Raw genomic sequence first — 18,934 nt, 5'->3', positions numbered from 1 at the left:
GGTAAGTGTGGGGTTGTCATGGGGAGCACAGTGCAGACGTGTCTATCTGTGTCTGTGGCCTTTGTGTGCATGGTTTCTGTTCACAAGTCAGGAATTCTGGGACATGTAACTTTTCCTCATTACATGGTGTGGCTTGTATTTATGGTGCGTGTTCATTCATTCATTCACCAAGATTCATTAAGCAGCTACTCCTGTGTATCCGGCACTCTTCCATTGTTGTAGTCTTTGGTAACGCTGCACATTCTAGTAGGGGAAGACACACACTAAACAAAACTACAATAAATATATAATACATCAGCTGGTGGTAAGTATATAAGGGTTGCCAGACTTAGCGAACAAGAATACAAGGCACCCAGTTAAATTTCAGTTTCAGATAAACCCAGAATAATTTTTTAGTGTAAGTATTCCCATGCAGTATTTGGCCTGACTTAGTTTTAGTGTAAGTAGGGCCCATACAATATGTGGGACATACGGATACTGAAAAATTACTTGTTGTTTATCTGGAATTCAAATTGAACTGGATAGCCCATATTTTCTCTGGCAATCCTGACATGGGTTACTGAGACTGTGGTTTACTGTGGTTTGTACAAAGCGGGTCTGGCATTACTCAAGAATGTGTTATAAGTGTGGTGTGTATGACACGAGACTGGTTCTTACAGAGGTATTTAGAGATGGCTGAAGTTAGCTGTGTTTGTGCAAGAGTTGAGGAGATACAGGTATATATAGTGTGTGTGTGTGTGTGTGTGTCCTATATATATAGTGTGTGTGTCTATATACATATCTCATCTCCAGCGTTTGGTGTTGGAGGAGAGGATTGTGATACAGGTGGGTTGTATGAGAACGTAGTATAGGAGGGATGCGTGTATATACCTCCATGTGCTGTGTGTGGTTTACTAAGGAAGTTATATGTGGGGTGTGTGATATTTTTGCTGCATCAGAGTGTACATGGCTGTATGAGATACTGTCTCATAAAACACCCCTAACAAGAATTCTGTATACACTCTTATGTACACCGAGGGTCAGCCAAGTCCAGGCAGGGTGGCAAGAACTTTACCACTCAGACTTTATATCTGGTAAGCACTCTACCCCCATTCATCTCGCTCTTCTCTGCACTAGCACACATACACACACACACACAGACACACACACACACTCAAACACCCACACACACACAGGAACATAGAGCAAAATATTCTGAATGGTCAGGGGCAGTCATTGCCTTCCCCAGCCTGTCCCAGCCACTGCCTGGAAATCTGCCTGCTGTCTAGAGCTCCATTCCCAGGGCCCATCCTACAGTCTCCAGGGCCCTGGGCCTGGTAGGAGCTACTGGGTTCTAATCTGGGGCAGAGGCCTCTAGCTGGAGCTCAGGGGTGACCACCCCTCTCCCAGGGCAGGCTACTCGCCTACATTTAATGCACGCAGGCACCACGTGGCCCGTGGCTCTCAGAGCTCCCCGCAGGACCCTGAGGACATTTCTCACCCCCGCCTACGTGGTCTCAGTCTCTGGAAAACCCTTCCCTTCCCTTGATCTCCTTTGGGAAATTCTTCCTGTTGAAGGAATAAATCCTCTTGCTTTCAATATGACACCATCCCTAGACAAACAATCTTCTTTCAAAGTGCATTCCACTTGTCAAGATATTTTTCAACAGGGCCTTCAACTCATGGGGCTTCTCTTTCCACTTTGGTAAAAGAGGCCAAGCAACTCATGGGTCTCTCTCAGCATCCTTGCATCCTTCACATCCCCCACCTCATGACCCCAGGGAAAGATCCAAGAGCATAAGAGAGAAATCGGGGTCTGAGAAAAGCTGCACCTCTAGGTCTGTGGAAGCAGGATGCAGCCTGCTGTGAGTCCGACAAAGCTCCAGGCCCGGCTGCCCCAGGAGAGAGTCCTCAGACCAGCCGAGCTGACCTCCCATCTCCCAGGGGGCATCTGGCCGTTCTGTGCCATCTCACACCACAGGGGCCCTCCGGATAGATACGGCAGCATCAGTGAGACAAGGTCTCTCGCTCCCTGCTTCACAGGTGACACGTTCTCAGTCCCCCGCTTCCTAGAGAAGGTTCAGTTTGGCAGAAACCCATGTGCCCCAGACAAGTTGCCCCACACATACCTCCTCCGTTCTCGGCAGTTTCCTGGGACTCTTCATTTTCCAGATGTTTCCTCTTTTGTCGCCGTTCCATCGTGCCAACAAGAAGTCTCCCTTAGAAGATGCCTCAAGAGATGTCCAACTCCTCCTCTTCCCTACAGGTTGGCCCTTCTTGGCTCTTGGGCAATCCGTTGAAATGATTCAATACAAACAAAAATAGTCAAGTCTCCTAAATGGCTGAAAAACTTGTACCACTTAGTGAACCAGCAGTACTGCCTAGTGCTCACCAGGGCTGTTATGTTTGCAAGGTTGCCAGGCGCACAGTGGAATTCTGTGACCTCAGTGATGACATCAGAGCATTCGGTGGACCTAGGTGGAGCACAGTGTCTGCAGTAGCACAGGCCCCATTTTCAAGAACAATTCCTTTTTCCCAGCCGAACCTTTCCCGTGAAAGGGAAAGGTTCATACCATATCTATTATAAATTGTATCATACCATGTCTATTATAAAATTCACATTTTGATTGGAGATCTTTTAAAGTCTTTTCTAGAGAGATTGAATATGAATATTTTAAATGGTCTCCAGTTTCCCTGTAGATTATTGACATATTAAACTCTGCACTTCAGTTTTCCCTCAATACGTGTAATTTTGTCACCGCTCTTTCTGTACTTAAAGATGAGGAACTATATACTTGATTTCTTCATTTTTTCCCCATCTCTTTCCAAGGTACTGCATTTGATTGTGTCTTGCGACTGAGTGAAAAATGCTAGTCCTTGAGTCAGGACATTGGGTTCTTTAGCAAGTAACTCAACCTATCTGGGCTTCAGCTTCTGTATGTGCGATCAAGAGGCTTGGACTAGCTGACTTTTCAAATGCTGTGTTTCTTTGATTCACTCTCACTTACTGATCTGCTCCTTAAGAAGAGGGTCTGTTCTCATAAAGTAACAACACTCTTTTCCTAACCTTGGGTTGGGCGGAGTTTAACTGTTCGTACTCAGTTTGATAGTTATATTGCCTTCTACATATGCTTAGCTCTAAATAATTTATATGGCTCTTGTGATAATTTTTAGATCTTTTTTTCTTATTTTCTTTTACAGATTCTAATTTGTTATCGCCAGTGTAGAGGAGCCTGATTGACTTTTAAAATTTATTGATCTTGTATGTGTGTGCCTTGTTGAACCGTCTTATTAGTTCCTGCTAGTTTATCTGTGGGTTCTTTTGGGTCTCCTAGATAAATGAGCATATTAAATGTAAATAATGTGTTCTTTGGATAAAGTTTATTTTCTTGCATCTCTATGTATAGAAGCAATATGTTGAATTGATTTAAATATTTAAATACTTACATACCTGTTATCACAATCTAACATTCTTTATCTTATTTTCTTGCAATCAATATTATATTTTCAAGATTTATCCACATGAATCCATATAGATCTAGGTCTTTGATTTTTGACTGTTTGATATTATTTGATCACATGCATATAGCATCATTTATTTTCCATTCAAGCATTATTGGACAATTGGATTGTTTCCCTCCCTTCTCTAGAACAAACAACATTTCCTAGAATATCCCTGAGGATGTCTGACAGTCGAGAAGGGCCAGGCTGCCCGAAGGATTGCTACTTGCTTTTAGCCACCTTCCAACAGGCCGTCTCCAGCCAGCAATTTGAAGCACCGCTGAAATGAGAACTGCCCCAAATGTGAAGATCTTAGGAGCTTCCTAGAAGGTGGGAGGTTAATGATAGGCATCCTGCTGGGATCCCAGGGGAGTCTGAGCTGGCCTGAAGCTCATCTTCCTCCTCCACCTCTCAAGAGAAATGTGGAGGAAAGAAGACTTCAAAAACTGTGAGCAGGCAGAGGGAGAGATATTGGGGGCCGAAGCTGTAACTGAGGTCTTGGAGTGGGCTGTGAGCACGCAGAGCCTCTAGAGAGCCAGGCTCAGCCTTCTGAGAACTTCTCCCCTAAGGCTGCTCATAATTCACGTGATACCAGCCATATAGAGCCGACTTGGCCCACACTGTCACAGAAAGCCTTATCAGAATCTCTTCTTCTTCATACACTCTTGTGTCTGTTACTTGGTTATTGCCTTTGGTACTCCACTGATGTGAACCACAGTCGCCAGGGGATGGAGGACACTAGTGACCCATCTTGCTCTGTGGCCTCCGTCCACAGCTTGAGGGTAAGGGAAGAGGCCAAATGAAGTTCAAGAATGAAAGATGGAGTTTGAAGAGAAGACCTGAGTTAAGGGTGTCTTCTCAAGTCCTGATGACTGAAATGTAGCTCCAATACCTGAAGTCCTGCTTGTTCTCAAGGCTGACCGCGGGGCTGGGTGCACTCAGTGAAGGAACCGTATACACTTAGTATTTCCTTGTTTGCTCACACTTGCCCTCCTCTGATACACCCTCTGCAAGACGGATCTTCCCCTGAAACAACTTTCCACCTGCCACTGTTATCTCATGAACATTTGCTTCCCCTTCCTAGTGTCCCCCTAGAATGCCATTGCAGCCAATTCATAATTTGATAATCATGCTGCTTACCATATTCTCAGCAACTTCTGATAAATTTTATTCACTTTATTCCATAGTCTTCACCCATCAATAATCTTCCTTAACTTCCTAGCTGCAGGTTAACCCATTCGGCATCATTTCTTTTTCTTTCTCTTCTTTGGCCAATCCTTTCTATCTTTTAAGGTCTTTTTCTTGTCTCTCTACCATCTTGCCTTCCTGAACTCTTTTTTTTTTTTCGTTTATGTAACCTTTCAATCTCCTTACCCAATTTCCTCATAAACATTGAGAGTTTATTCCTCACACGTTAGACAGCGGTTTATGAATGGCCAGGCATAATGGACTCAGAATGAGTTGGCACCCCCGAGGTACCTGTCTTGCTGGGGAGCCACAGGTGAAGGGCTGGCTGCTGGACACATGTTTGCATGGAGTCAGGCTGAGTGGCCTCAGGGTGTTTGCCCTGCACTTGTGTGTGTTTCTCCCTAGTTGGTTTCCTTGTCCAGCCACCTGTGACCTCCCTCCATCCAGCCCAGGGAATCCTTCTCATCACAGGGGTAGGATGTTTGTCTCATTTTCCATCACATCCTTTCCCCAAAGTTTGGTTGTGAGTTGTTCCCATTCCAAAGACCTTTCCTCTTTGAAGAGAAAAGAGAAAATCTTTTCTCTCCTTTCCTCTCACTTCACTTCTGCTCTATTATCTCCTCCATCCAGAATGGCCCACTGACTCACATGGGTGTAGATCCGAAGATGGCAAGAACTGCCAGAAATTCTGAGATAATAATACAGATGGATCAGGAAAACTTGAAAACTTTTATCCTGCCACATTAAACAAAATTGCACTTCCAGTGTATTCAGAGTCTCAGTGTATTAACACAAATGATAGAGAAATTGAATGACACTCAAGTTTTTCTTTCCTCCTTTCCTGATTTATTCTAATCCTCCATTCTAACATGATGAACTATTTGTTAGGTAAAGTTTCAGACATTTTCTACCCATGCACACTTTTCTTCTTTTCACATAAGAGTGTGAACTAGGTCACTTTCAACATGCTGTGATTCTGTGATTCACTGTCTCCTACCGAGTCATCCACTGATAAAGTCATCTGTTTCACGGAGAACTATTTCCAATAGCTAATAGCCAATGTCTGTGGAGTGCTTACTCTGTGTCGGTTTCTTGTAACTACTTTACAGATCATTTGTACAACGTACCCATGGACCAGGTACAATTATGACCCCCAAGTGACAGAAAAGTGCAGATAAGTACAAATAAATACAGAGGCCAGGTGACTTGCCCAAGACACTGGAGCAAATCAAAATCCATGCCTCTGTAATCATTTTGCTCTATTGCCTCTGTCTGGGAGGCTTGATGATTTGGCAACTAAAACCTTAAATAGCATGTTCCATTTTTATATCTGTGACACAAGCGTGGGGCTGTGATATGGGGTAACTAACCTGACTACTTTTGAAAACCCTTATGCACCTGGATGAAAGTAAGCCAGGGACTGCAAGCTATAGATTTAAGGTTTCCTACCAACTTTTAAAAATAGCTTCTTGAATGCAATTTACGTAGTGTCAAGTCTAGGATGTAGTCCAAATAGTAACAGAAAAATGGAGATATGTAGAAAAATACTTAAAGTTGACAAGTATTGGGAGTGTAGTTTTTTGGGGGCCAGTGTGTAGACCACAGGAAAACTTGCTGTTTCCATCCCAAAGGGAAGAGCCCTACGTTGCAACTGCCAAGGTCCCTGGGGCAGCAAGTGTGCTCACTGCTCAGTAAAGAAGCATCCTCAGTTTGATAGAATCATATGGGAGCCTTACATTTGGTTAGCAGTTCTACATTCTTGATGTAATAATATTTTCAGGGTGTGGGAGGGTATCAAGCTCTGAAAATACCCTTGGAGAGATTTGCTTATTAAGTTTGGCTTTTTCAATCTCCCTACTACTTCTTGACTAAACACCAGGCGGTTTCCTTCACTTTTCAGAACCATGTTGTTTTTCCCTTGTCTAATGAGCTTTGAAATACTTTTGGATGAGCTATTAAGTTTGGGAGAAAATAAACATCTGTTTAAAATAAGGAAGATAATAACAATGACAAGTAGAAAAAGCTCTAAAACAGAGAATATCCTCCATTCTAGCCAAAGACTGGGAGTGGAAGGTGCGTGCTCGCTGTCCAGGACGTAGAAATAAAAGCTGAGGAGGCGCTGAGGCGTCTCCTGGATCTCTATGAGCCTCCATCATTTCTGAAGGGTAGGGTTGACAGATAAAATAGAGGCTGTTTAGTTAAATATGAATGTCAGAAAAACAACAAGTATATTTTTAAGATAAGTATGCCCCAAATAGTTCATAGGATCTACTTATACTAAAAATAATGACTTATTATTCATGTGAAGTTCAAGTTTAACTGGGTATCCTGTACTTTTATTGACTAAATCTGACAGCCCTACTGATGATGCACAATGGAGGCAGTTGAGGAGTGGTACATTCTGGCTCTCGGACAGTCAGAAATGGCTTCAGCAGATCCAGGTACAGTATGAAATTCTTTTTGGATGTAGCTCAGAAGCCATGGCCAGCCCTTGACTGCAAGTACTGCCTCGGGTTTCCCTGAGGTGGGGTAAACCGTCCTCTGAATGGCCTTTTGGTAAGTCTGGAAGACCATATCCAAGGGGAGCCCCAAAGTCAGTTTCATCCTCACAACCATGTTTCCAATTCCTGGAATTGGCTGCATGTGACTCACAAGAGCTGAGGAGGTTTGTGGAAATTGGGAGTGTCATAGCTTGAACCCTTTGTAGGTAAAGATTTGCTGTTGTGAGAGTTTTAACAGGAGCAATGTGAAAGACTCCAGGTCCCCAGGTAGATAGAAATAATCCTGTTCTACCTGTATGTATGTGACAAGTCTCTAATAGTTCAGAGAGCAAGTATCTGGTCTTAGAAAGACTGATCCAAGCTTGGATGTTTCTGGTGACAAGGCAAGGTCCTGAGTTTCAAGTTCACCTTTTATGGTTGAGGAGACAATAAGGTGGTCAGAAGGGAAATCATGGAGGAGACCTTGGCTTCATCCATTGTGCAGGCTTGTATATGTGGTTCTATGTAGATTGTGTTTCAAAGGTGGAGCTTGTTTACAACTATGAACATTCTCCGATGTGCTTTTTGGACCTTCATTCCCAGAGCGAGAGCAGTGCCGAGGCTCTAGAAATGCCATGGATATTCTGAGCTGTCAGTGGCATTTCCCAGGTACTGTTCCCCTTGTGCCGCTCCTTGAAATGTCCAAAGGGATTATCATCTGTCTTGTGACGGGTCCTAGCATTGTGAAAGGAAGCTGCTGCACCTGGCTCAGAGGATTTCGGATGTGCTGGGAGGAGTAGTAGTACTATGACTATAAATTGTATCACAGCATATCTATTCCATCTTGAGAGTGGGGTTGTGGGGTTATGAAGGGGGGCTTTTATTGTACTTTTATACATTGTACCCTTGAAACTAATTCAATTTTTAAAAATTAATTAATTTATTTTGGGCTGCATTGGGTCTTTGTTGCTGCTAGCGGGCATTCTCTAGTTGCAGTGAGCCGGGGCTCCTCTTGGCTGTGGTGCACGGGCTTCTCATTGCAGTGGCTTGTCTTGTTGCGGAGCATGGGCTCTAGGCACGCAGGCTTCCGTAGTCGTGGCACGTGGGCTCGGTTGATGTGGCACACGGGCTCTAGAGCGCAGGCTCAATAGTTGTGGCGCGCGGGCTTAGTTTCTCCGTGGCACGTGTGATCTTCCCAGACCAGGGCTCGAACCCATGTCCCCTGCATTCGCAGGCATATTCTTAACCACTGCTCCACCAGGGAAGCCCGATAATTCAGTTTTTTATAAAGAGAAGGTTCCTAATATTATTCCAATATTTTAAAAATATGTAGTTGGATAACACTATGAAAAATTAACTGATATATTCTTTTATTATTTCTCTTTGCTCCCTGGATTTTTTTTCCTCATCCAGTCAGCTAGGCACTGTGAGCTCACTGCATTAGGAAGGTAAAGACTCAGCAGAAATGAGGGAGAAAAAAAGAAAATTCTCAGCTTTGGAATGTTCACAACGGAGGCCACAGTAAAACAGGTGAGAATTCTGTGAACAAAAAATAAATGTCGTCTCAAATGCAAAAAAGTATTCTCTGCACTGGGAGGCAGGAGAGGGAGGGAGGGAAGGACTGAAGGAGAGAGATCAGTGTGGCCAGACACATGGAAACTGTGCTTGAGGACGATAGGCTCAGGAAGAGAATCAGAATCTGGAGAAGGTTCAGCCTGCACGTGATCATTGCCTCCAGCCAGCACCCTCATCTCAGACGTTGGGAAATTCAGAGAGAGAGTGGGAGTACGTCAGGAGGGCCACGCGCAGAGTCTGTGTGGCAGGGGTTGTGGCCGTTCCCTATTTGTGAGGAGTCCCCAGCAATTTGCAGGCCTCTTCTGGAAAATGCTGGCGGACGTCTCTAGTGCTTATGTGAAAGATTGTTCACATACCTTGAAAGATACAGATGTAGATGACAGATAGATGCATAGATAGAAAAATGTCATTAAATAAAAGCTCCAGGAAAGGTTTGGAAAATGCCCTTTATTGCATAGGGCGCTTCTATTGTCATATGATGTTAGACTGAGTGCCGGTCCCTTCATCCTCCTTCAGACCACGGCATTCTGTCTGCTACTCTCCCGAGGGTCCTTTCTTCTCCCTGGAAGGGATAAAGCAAATGAGGTAGAACAGGAAGAGACAAGAAGCTCTCCAAGCTCTGCTGGTCAGGGTTACCCTCCAGCATTGCCTTAATGCTCAGAGCCACACACACCACAGTGAGCTTGGCTCCAGATCAACTACCACGCAACGAAGGTTCTGGAACATTTCCATATCTCGGGAGACCTCATTTCCACCTGACTCTCTTTCCTATTCCCCTTTGTCACAGAAGGCTAGGTACAGTGGTCAGGGTGAGATCTCGGCTCAGGCCCAAGGCTCTCAGACCTCAAAGTTCTGGTCCTGCAAGGGCCCCTGTCCTCTCTTGAGACCACTCCTGGCTCTCTCTGCCGAGAAGGAGCTGCTGGCAGTACGTCCTCTAAGAGTTGAGGTCCATCGTGCAGACCCTGAGAAAACTCCTAGGAAAAGGCTCCACCTTCTTGTTTACGTCAACAGAGGTCAATGCCTTTGTTAGTGCTGGGTGTGTCCCATTTGATGCAACTGCAGAGCCATTAGGTCAACCAGCACATGTGTGCGGCCCCTTCCCTTAGACTCCTCTGGGCCCTCGTGACATAGGCTCAGAAGACTGCCAGCCTCAAGCCTTACCTCTTCCAAGGGACGGCCACACCGTCTTCCAGGATCTTCTGTCCCATGAATCTCAGTTGCTGTTTGGAACTCAAAGGAGAGAAAAGACCCTGCCTGCGGGGTCTCTTTGGGCTGGGGCCTTCCCCCGTGGGCTGCTCTCCCTCATTCTCCTTTTCTTCTTGCTTCTCTTCCTCCTCCTCCTCCTCCTCCTCCTCAGGGGTGCTCTCAGATTCCACATTGCCCATCCACTGGGCCATGTTGAGATGAAAGACACGGCAGCTGAAGCCCTGCCGGACGCCAAACTTCATGTGCTCCTGGAGGATCTCCAAGGTGGGGAAGACCCGGCAGCAGGCCATGCACCTGAAGCCGGTCTCCATGGTCAGCATCCAGTCCGCTGTCTTGGCGCTGGGTCCCTCTTCGACGGCAGGTGACCCTGATGGGCTGCCTGGCTCTGCCTTTTCCTCATACTCTTTCTCCTCCCCAGTGGGCTCACTGTCAGACAGGAGGCTTTCAGTGAACACATCCGAGGGGCAAGTGCCTACTGGGCACGCATCCTCAGGAAGGGTCACTTCTTCTATCGTCAGCTGCTTTTCAGGCAACTCCAAGGGTTTCTTTGTCTTCCAGGAGACAGCGACACCCTTGTTCACTTGTACCTGCATGTAGTATATTTCCATGCCCCTTTCCTCTTTGTCTGGGTGCAGATAGTCCTTACAGGGTGAAGAGAGTGAGGAGGAGACACAGTGTGATGGGGGAGCGGTCTCCCCTTCTTCCTGAACGTGGGCTAGGGGTGCTGTAGGCCAGGCAGTGTCTTGAAATCTCCGCATTCCTGAAAAAGAAAATTAAAACCATAATAACATGCATGGGCCATGCCGGAAGCTGAGGGAGCAGGTGTGGTAGACGAGAGAGGGACATTTGCATGACGTAGCTATGTCGTGAGCTTGGTGTCTGTTGGCTGTAGGATGGAGAGGTGTATCTGGTGTCATCTGTGGGCATTTCATGTGTGTGTGGTGGATACTGGAGCGGTGTCTGTATACAGGGGTGTGGAGTATGGTGGTGAGGGCTGTGGTATGTGAGGGATGCGGCTGGATGTGTGTACGACGAGGAGTGTGATTTTGGTAATATCGGTGGTGCATTACTTGTGGAATGGGGCTGTGGTGCTTGGGGTTTATGTGTGCTCTGAGAGGGCTGTGCCTGGAGGGCAGATGTATGTGTGAGCTGTGTGGACCTGAGCTGGATGGTCCTGCTCTAAGGCTGGAGGTGTATGATGCAGAAATCTGTCCTTCTCTGGAAGCAAAGGCAAAGACAAAGCCTACATTTTCCTCTGAGGATGCTTAATCTGGTCCCTCTTCCCTCCACCTCAAGCCCAGACCTTTCCGGCCCCTGCTCCTTGACTTCCCCTCCATGGTATTAGCAGTATTCACACCGCCCCCACAGACTCAGCTGTCATCCACACCCTCGGAACAGCTCAGCCATCCTGCCCAGGCTCCTCCACACAGATCTCATCACCTCTGATGACCCTGGATTTCCTCTCAGCCTCCCTGGGATCTGTGTGCCACCTGCCTCACAGCCAAGCACCCCCTCACCTGAGGAGCCCCGTGCCCTTACCAGCGTAGCTGAGCTTGCGTGGAGTAGAAGTACAGAAGAAGTATTTAGAGGCAGAGGAGACCTCCCCTGCCCCTGGGCTGCAGCCTTGGGCCACCACAGTGGATCCAAGCCGAGGGGGATCCTCTTGTGACTTCGAGATTCCTGAGGGAGGAATGAAAGGCTCAGGGTGGGTTCATCAGTCCTCGGTCCACAAATATTTACTGAGTGTGTGACACGTGTCAGGTGCAGTGGATACACACAGTTGAGAGTGTGGTTCCCAGTGGATCCTCCAGGATTTAATTCCAATCAATACTTATTCTCTCACTGTCTAGTTGGTAATGTAGGCCTCGGTGGTGACTGTGAGTGTGTGGGAAGAGTGAGTGATGTGTATCAGTTAAGTCTGTGGTAAGTGTGGGGTTGGCATGGGGAGCACAGTGCAGACGTGTCTATCTGTGTCTGTGGCTTTGTGTGCATGGTTTCTGTTCACAAGTCAGGAATTCTGGGACATGTAACTTTTCCTCATTACATGGTGTGGCTTGTATTTATGGTGCGTGTTCATTCATTCATTCACCAAGATTCAGTAAGCAGCTACTCCTGTGTATCCGGCACTCTTCCATTGTTGTAGTCTTTGGTAACGCTGCACATTCTAGTAGGGGAAGACACACACTAAACAAAACTACAATAAATATATAATACATCAGCTGGTGGTAAGTATATAAGGGTTGCCAGACTTAGCGAACAAGAATACAAGGCACCCAGTTAAATTTCAGTTTCAGATAAACCCAGAATAATTTTTTAGTGTAAGAATTCCCATGCAGTATTTGGCCTGACTTAGTTTTAGTGTAAGTAGGGCCCATACAATATGTGGGACATACGGATACTGAAAAATTACTTGTTGTTTATCTGGAATTCAAATTGAACTGGATAGCCCATATTTTCTCTGGCAATCCTGACATGGGTTACTGAGACTGTGGTTTCCTGTGGTTTGTACAAAGCGGGTCTGGCATTACTCAAGAATGTGTTATAAGGGTGGTGTGTATGACACGTGACTGGTTCTTACAGAGGTATTTGGTGATGGCTGAAGTTAGCTGAGTTTGTGCGAGAGTTGTGGAGATACATATATATATATATAGTGTGTGTGTGTGTGTGTCCTATATATATAGTGTGTGTGTCTATATACATATCTCATCTCCAGCGTTTGGTGTTGGAGGAGAGGATTGTGATACAGGTGGGTTGTATGAGAACGTAGTATAGGAGGGATGCGTGTATATACCTCCATGTGTCGTGTTTGGTTTACTAAGGGAGTTATATGTGGTGTGTGTGATATTTTTGCTGCATCAGAGTGTACATGGGTGTATGAGTTACTGTCTCATAAAACACCCCTAACAAGAATTCTGTATACACTCTTACGTACACCGAGTGTCAGCCAGGTCAGGCAGGGTGACAAGAAATTTACCACGCAGACTTTATATCTGGTAAGCACTCTACCCCCATTCATCTCGCTCTTCTCTGCACTACCACACACACACACACACACACACACACACACACTCACACACCCACACACACACACACACAGGAACATAGAGCAAAATATTCTGAATAGTCAGGGGCAGTCATTGCCTTCCCCAGCCTGTCCCAGCCACTGCCTGAAAGTCTGCCTGCTGTCTAGAGCTCCATTCCCAGGGCCCATCCTACAGACTCCAGGGCCCTGGGCCTGGTAGGAGCTACTGGGCTCTAATCTGGGGCAGAGGCCTCTAGCTGGAGCTCTGGGGTGACCACCCATCTCCCAGGGCAAGCTACTCGCCTCCATTTAATGCACGCAGAAACCACGTGGGCCGTGGCTCTCAGAGCTCCCCGCAGGACCATGAGGACATTTCTCACTCCTGCCCATGCGGTCTCAGTCTCTGGAAAACCCTTCCCTTCCCTTGATCTCCTTTGGGAAATTCTTCCTGTTGTAGGAATAAAACCTCCTTGCTTTCAATATGACACCATGCCTAGACAAACAATCTTCTTTCAAAGTGCATTCCACTTGTCAAGATATTTTTCAACAGGGCCTTCAACTCATGGGGCTTCTCTTTCCACTTTGGTCAAAGAGGCCAAGCAACTCATGGGTCTCTCTCAGCATCCTTGCATCCTTCACATCCCCCACCTCATGACCCCAGGGAAAGATCCAAGAGAATAAGAGAGAAATCGGGGACTGAGAAAAGCTGCACCTCGAGGTCTGTGCAAGCAGGATGCAGCCTACTGTGAGTTCGACAAAGCTCCAGGCCCGGCTGCCCCAGGAGAGAGTCCTCAGACCAGAGGAGCTGACCTCCCATCTCCCAGGGGACATCTGGCCGTCTGTGCCGTCTCACACCACAGGGAGACTCCGGATAGATACGGCAGCATCAGTGAGACAAGGTCTCTCGCTCCCTGCTTCACAGGTGACACGTTCTCAGTCCCCCGCTTCCTAGTGAAGGTTCAGTTTGGCAGTAACCCATGTGCCTCAGCCATGTTGCCCCCCACATACCTCCTCCGTTCTCGGCAGTTTCCTGTGACTCTTCATTTTCCAGATGTTTCCTCTTTTGTCGCCGTTCCATCGTACCAACTAGAAGTCTCCCTTAGAAGATGCCTCAAGAGATGTCCAACTCCTCCTCTTCCCTACAGGTTGGCCCTTCTTGGCTCTTGGGCAATCCATTGAAATGATTCAATACAAATAAAAATGGTCAAGTCTCCTAAATGGCTGAAAAACTTGTACCACTTAGTGAACCAGCAGTACTGCCTAGTGCTCACCAGGGCTGTTATGTTTGCAAGGTTGCCAGGCGCACAGTGGAATTCTGTGACCTCAGTGATGACATCAGAGCATTCGGTGGACCTAGGTTGAGCACAGTGTCTGCAATAGCACAGGCCCCATTTTCAAGAACAATTCCTTTTTCCCAGCCGAACCTTTCCCGTGAAAGGGAAAGGTTCATACCATATCTATTATAAATTGTATCATACCATGTCTATTATAAAGTTCACATTTTGTTTGTAGATCTTATAATGTCTTTTCTAGAGAGATTTAATATGAATATTTTAAATGGTCTCCAGTTTCCCTGTGGATTATTGACATTTTAAACTCTGCACTTCAATTTTCCCTCAATACGTGTAATTTTGTCACGGCTCTTTCTGTACTTAAAGATGAGGAACTATATAATTGATTTCTTCATTTTTTCCCCATCTCTTTCCAAGGTACTGCATTTGATTGTGTCTTGCGACTGAGTGAAAAATGCTAGTCCTTGAGTCAGGACATTGGGCCCTTTAGCAAGTAACTCAACCTATCTGGGCTTCAGCTTCTGTATGTGCGATCAAGAGGCTTGGACTAGCTGACTTTTTAAATGCTGCGTTTCGTTGATTCAGTCTCACTTACTGATCTGCTCCTTAAGAAGAGGGTCTGTTCTCATAAAGTAACAACAGTCTTTTCCTAACCTTGGGTTGGGCGGAGTTTAACTGTTCGTACTCAGTTTGTTAGTTATATTGCCTTCTACGTATGCTTAGCTCTAAATAATTTATATGGCTCTTGTGACAATTTTTAGATCTTCTTTTTTTCTTATTTTCTTTTACAGTTTCTAATTTGTTATCGCAAGTGTAGAGGAGCCTGATTGACTTTTAAAATTTATTGATCTTGTATGTGTGTGCCTTGTTGAACCGTCTTATTAGTTCCTGCTAGTTTATCTGTGGGTTCTTTTGGGTCTCCTAGATAAATGAGCATATTAAATGTAAATAATGTGTTCTTTGGATAAATTTTATTTTCTTGCATCTCTATATATAGAAGCAATATTTTGAATTGAATTAAATAGTTAAATACTTTCATACCTGTTATGACAATCTAACATTCTTTATCTTATCTTATTTTCTTTCAATCAATGTTATGTTTTAAAGATTTATAAACGTGAATCCGTATAGATCTAGGTCTTTGATTTTTGACTGTTTGATATTATTTGATCACATGCATATAGCATCATTTATTTTCCATTCAAGCATTATTGGACAATTGGATTGTTTCCTTCCCTTCTCTAGAACAAACAACGTTTCCTAGAATATCCCTGAAGATGTCTGGCAGTCGAGAAGGGCCAGGCTGCCCGAAGGATTGCTACTTGCCTTTAGCCAACTTCCAACAGGCCATCTCCAGCCAGAAATTTGAAGCACAGCTGAAATGAAAACTCCCCCAAATGTGGAGATGTTAGGAGCTTCCGAGAAGGTGGGAGGTTAATGATAGGCATCCTGCTGGGATCCCAGGGGAGTCTGAGCTGGCCTGAAGCTCATCTTCCTCCTCCACCTCTCAAGAGAAATGTGGAGGAAAGAAGACTTCAAAAACTCTGAGTAGGCCGATGGAGAGAGATTTGGGGCCGAAGCTGTAACTGAGGTCTTGGAGTGGGCTCTGAGGACACAGAGCCTCTAGAGAGCCAGGCTCTGCCTTCTGAGAACTTCTCCCCTAAGGCTGCTCATATTTCAGGTGATACCAGCCATATAGAACCGACTTGGCCCACACTGTCACAGAAAGCCTTATCAGAATCTCTTCTTCTTCATACACTCTTGTGTCTGTTACTTGGTTATTGCCTTTGGTTCTCCAGTGATGTGAACCACAGTCGCCAGGTGATGGAGGACAGTAGTGATCCATCTTTCTCTGTGGCCTCAGTCCACAGCTTTAGCGTAAGGGAAGAGGCCAAATGAAGTTCAAGAATGAAAGATGGAGTTTGAAGAGAAGACCTGAGTTAACGGTGTCTTCTGAAGTCTTGATGTATGAAATGTAGCTCCAGTACCTGAAGTCCTGCTTGTTCTCAAGGCTGACCACGGTGCTGGGTGCACTCAGTGAAGGAACCGTATACACTTAGTATTTCCTTGCTTGCTCACACTTGCCCTCCTCTGATACACCCTCTGCAAGACTGATCTTCCCCTGAAACAACTTTCCACCTGCTACTGTCGTCTCAGGATCATTTGCTTCCCCTTCCTAGCGCCCCCCTAGTATGCCATTGCAGCCAATTCATAATTTGATAATGATGCTTCTTACCATATTCTCAGCAATTTCGGATAAATTTTATTCGCTTTATTCCATAGTCTTCACCCATCAATAATCTTCCTTAACTTCCTAGCTGCAGGTTAACCCATTCGGAATCATTGCTATTTCTTTCTCTTCTTTGGCAAATCCTTTCTATCTTTTAATGTCTTTTTCTTGTCTCTCTACCATCCTGCCTTCCTGAACTTCTTTTTTTTCCGTTTAAGTAACATTTCAATCTCCTTCCCCAATTTCCTCATAAACATTGAGAGTTTATTCCTCACACGTTAGACAGCGGTTTATGAATGGCCTGGCATAATGGACTCAGAATGAGTTGGCACCCCCGAGGTACCTGTCTTGCTGGGGAGCCACAGGTGAAGGGCTGTCTGCTGGACATATGTTTGCATGGAGTCAGGCTGAGTGGCCTCAGGGTGTTTACTCTGCCCTTGTGTGTGTTTCTCGCTAGTTGGTTTCCTTGTCCAGCCACCTGTGACCTCCCTCCATCCAGCCCAGGGAATCCTTCTCATCACAGGTTTAGGATGTTTGTCTCGTTTTCCATCACATCCTTTCCCCAAAGTTTGGTTGTGAGTTGTTCCCATTCCAAAGACCTTTCCTCTTTGAAGAGAAAAGAGAAAATCTTTTCTCTCCTTTCCTCTCACTTCACTTCTGCTCTATTATCTCCTCCGTCCAGAATGGCCCACTGACTCAAATGGGTGTAGATCCGAAGATGGCAAGAAATGCCAGCAATTCTGAAATAATAATACGGATGTATCAGGAGAACTTGAAAACCTTTATCCCTCCACATTAAAAAAAATTGCACTTCCAGTGTATTCAGAGTCTCAGTGTAGAAACACAGATGATAGAGAAATTGAATGACACTCAAGTTTTTCTTTCCTCCTTTCCTGATTTATTCTAATCCTCAAAGTTAACATGATGAACTATTTGTTATGTAAACTTTCAGACATTTTCTACCCATGCACACTTTTCTTTTTTTCACATAAGAGTCTGAACTAGGTCACTTTCAACATGCTGTGATTCTGTGATTCACTGTCTCCCACCGAGTCATCCACTGATAAAGTCATCTCTTTCATGGAGAAAGATTTCCAATAGCTAATAGCCAATGTCTGTGGAGTGCTTACTCTGTGTCAGTTTCTTGTAACTACTTTACAGATCTTTTGTACAACGTACCCATAAAACAGGTACAATTATAACCCCCAAGTGACAGATAAGTGTAGATAAGTACAAATAAATACAGAGGCCAAGTGACTTGCCCAAGAGACTGGGAAGGGCTTCATGTGGAGCCTGAACCTCGACATGCATCAGAAGGTCCCCACAGGAGAGAAACCATATACGTGTGGGGAGCGTGGTAAGCACTTCAGTCAGGCCTCAAGTCTTCAGCTTCATCAGAGCATCCACACTGGAGAGAAGCCGTACAGATGTGATGTGTGTGGTAAAGTCTTTAGTCGGTGTTCACAGCTTCAGTATCACAGGCGAGTTCATACAGGGGAGAAACCTTACCAGTGTGAGACGTGTGGTAAAAGCTTCAGTTGGCGCTCCAATCTTATAAGTCATCACAAAATGCATACTGGGGATACATTTTATGAAAGCAGCGAGAGTGGTAAGAACATCAAGGAACTGTCAGAGGATAGAAGTTCTACAAAATGATGTTTTCAAAAAACTCACGTGCAACGTGAATTCTTGCAAGCGTCAGGTCTCATAGGAGAGAAAGTATTTTAAATTAGTTGGTGTTGAAGCAGTAGCTAAACAGATCCTAGTGTTCAGCAGAGCACACAGCAGAGATCCCTTCTGAGTGGTGCAGTAAGGGCTGCATTCAGAACTTTGACATTTATCAGATGTCACTTAGGAGATAGCACTTAGAAAGGAAAAGAGTTTGGTCTGGGCTTTAACAAAAGTGTAAGGATGAGCTAGTCAAAATTGATGTCCATGAGAATGTGCGCTCCATGAGGGCAGGGACTTGGCTGCTGAATCTACACAACCTTATCATTGACTAGTGCTTTTAGGTGTGCTCAGTACTTGTGTTTTAAATAAACCAAAAGGGGGAAATGTATAATATATGAAAGTTGTATCCAGATGGGGAAACCTGCAAAATAAAATTAATTCAGGACATGAACTTTTGTTGAAATACTGAAAACCACTGCAGAAAACCAATCTGCAATATATATTTTTTTAATTTATTTTTGGCTGCCTTGGGTCTTTATTGCTGCACGCAGGCTTTCTCTAGTTGCAGTGAGTGGGGGCCACTTCTCGTTGCAGTGTGTGAGCTTCTCATTGCAGTGGCTTCTCTTTGTGGAGCACGGGCTCTAGGTGTGCAGGCTTCAGTAGTTGTGGCACGCGGCTGAGCTGCTGTGCAGCATGTGGGATCTTCCTGGACCAGGGCTCAAACCCGTGTCCCCTGCATTGGCAGGCAGATTCTTAACCACTACGCCACCAGGGAAGGGAAGCCCCCCAG

The 18,934-nt window shown here is 45.3% G+C and overlaps 1 protein-coding gene across 1 annotated transcript in view; it reads right to left on the bottom strand.

Moving 5' to 3' along the window:
• LOC309811210 (protein FAM170A-like) overlaps positions 1–18,934 on the bottom strand; it is a gene marked incomplete at both ends in the record, with an annotated part of 61,952 nt that overhangs the window by 15,085 nt on the left and 27,933 nt on the right. Inside the window, one exon of the mRNA XM_082633798.1 lies at positions 10,003–10,223. Coding sequence (XP_082489924.1) covers positions 10,003–10,223 — 221 coding nt within the window. The remainder of the gene's footprint in view (positions 1–10,002; positions 10,224–18,934) is intronic.

The sequence above is a fragment of the Mesoplodon mirus genome (assembly GCF_964341445.2).
Source record: "Mesoplodon mirus genome assembly, chromosome: 10".
Classification (NCBI taxonomy): Eukaryota; Metazoa; Chordata; class Mammalia; order Artiodactyla; family Ziphiidae; genus Mesoplodon; species Mesoplodon mirus.
Note: the sequence above shows the minus strand (reverse complement) of the source record. Positions and strands in the feature narration are given on the sequence as shown.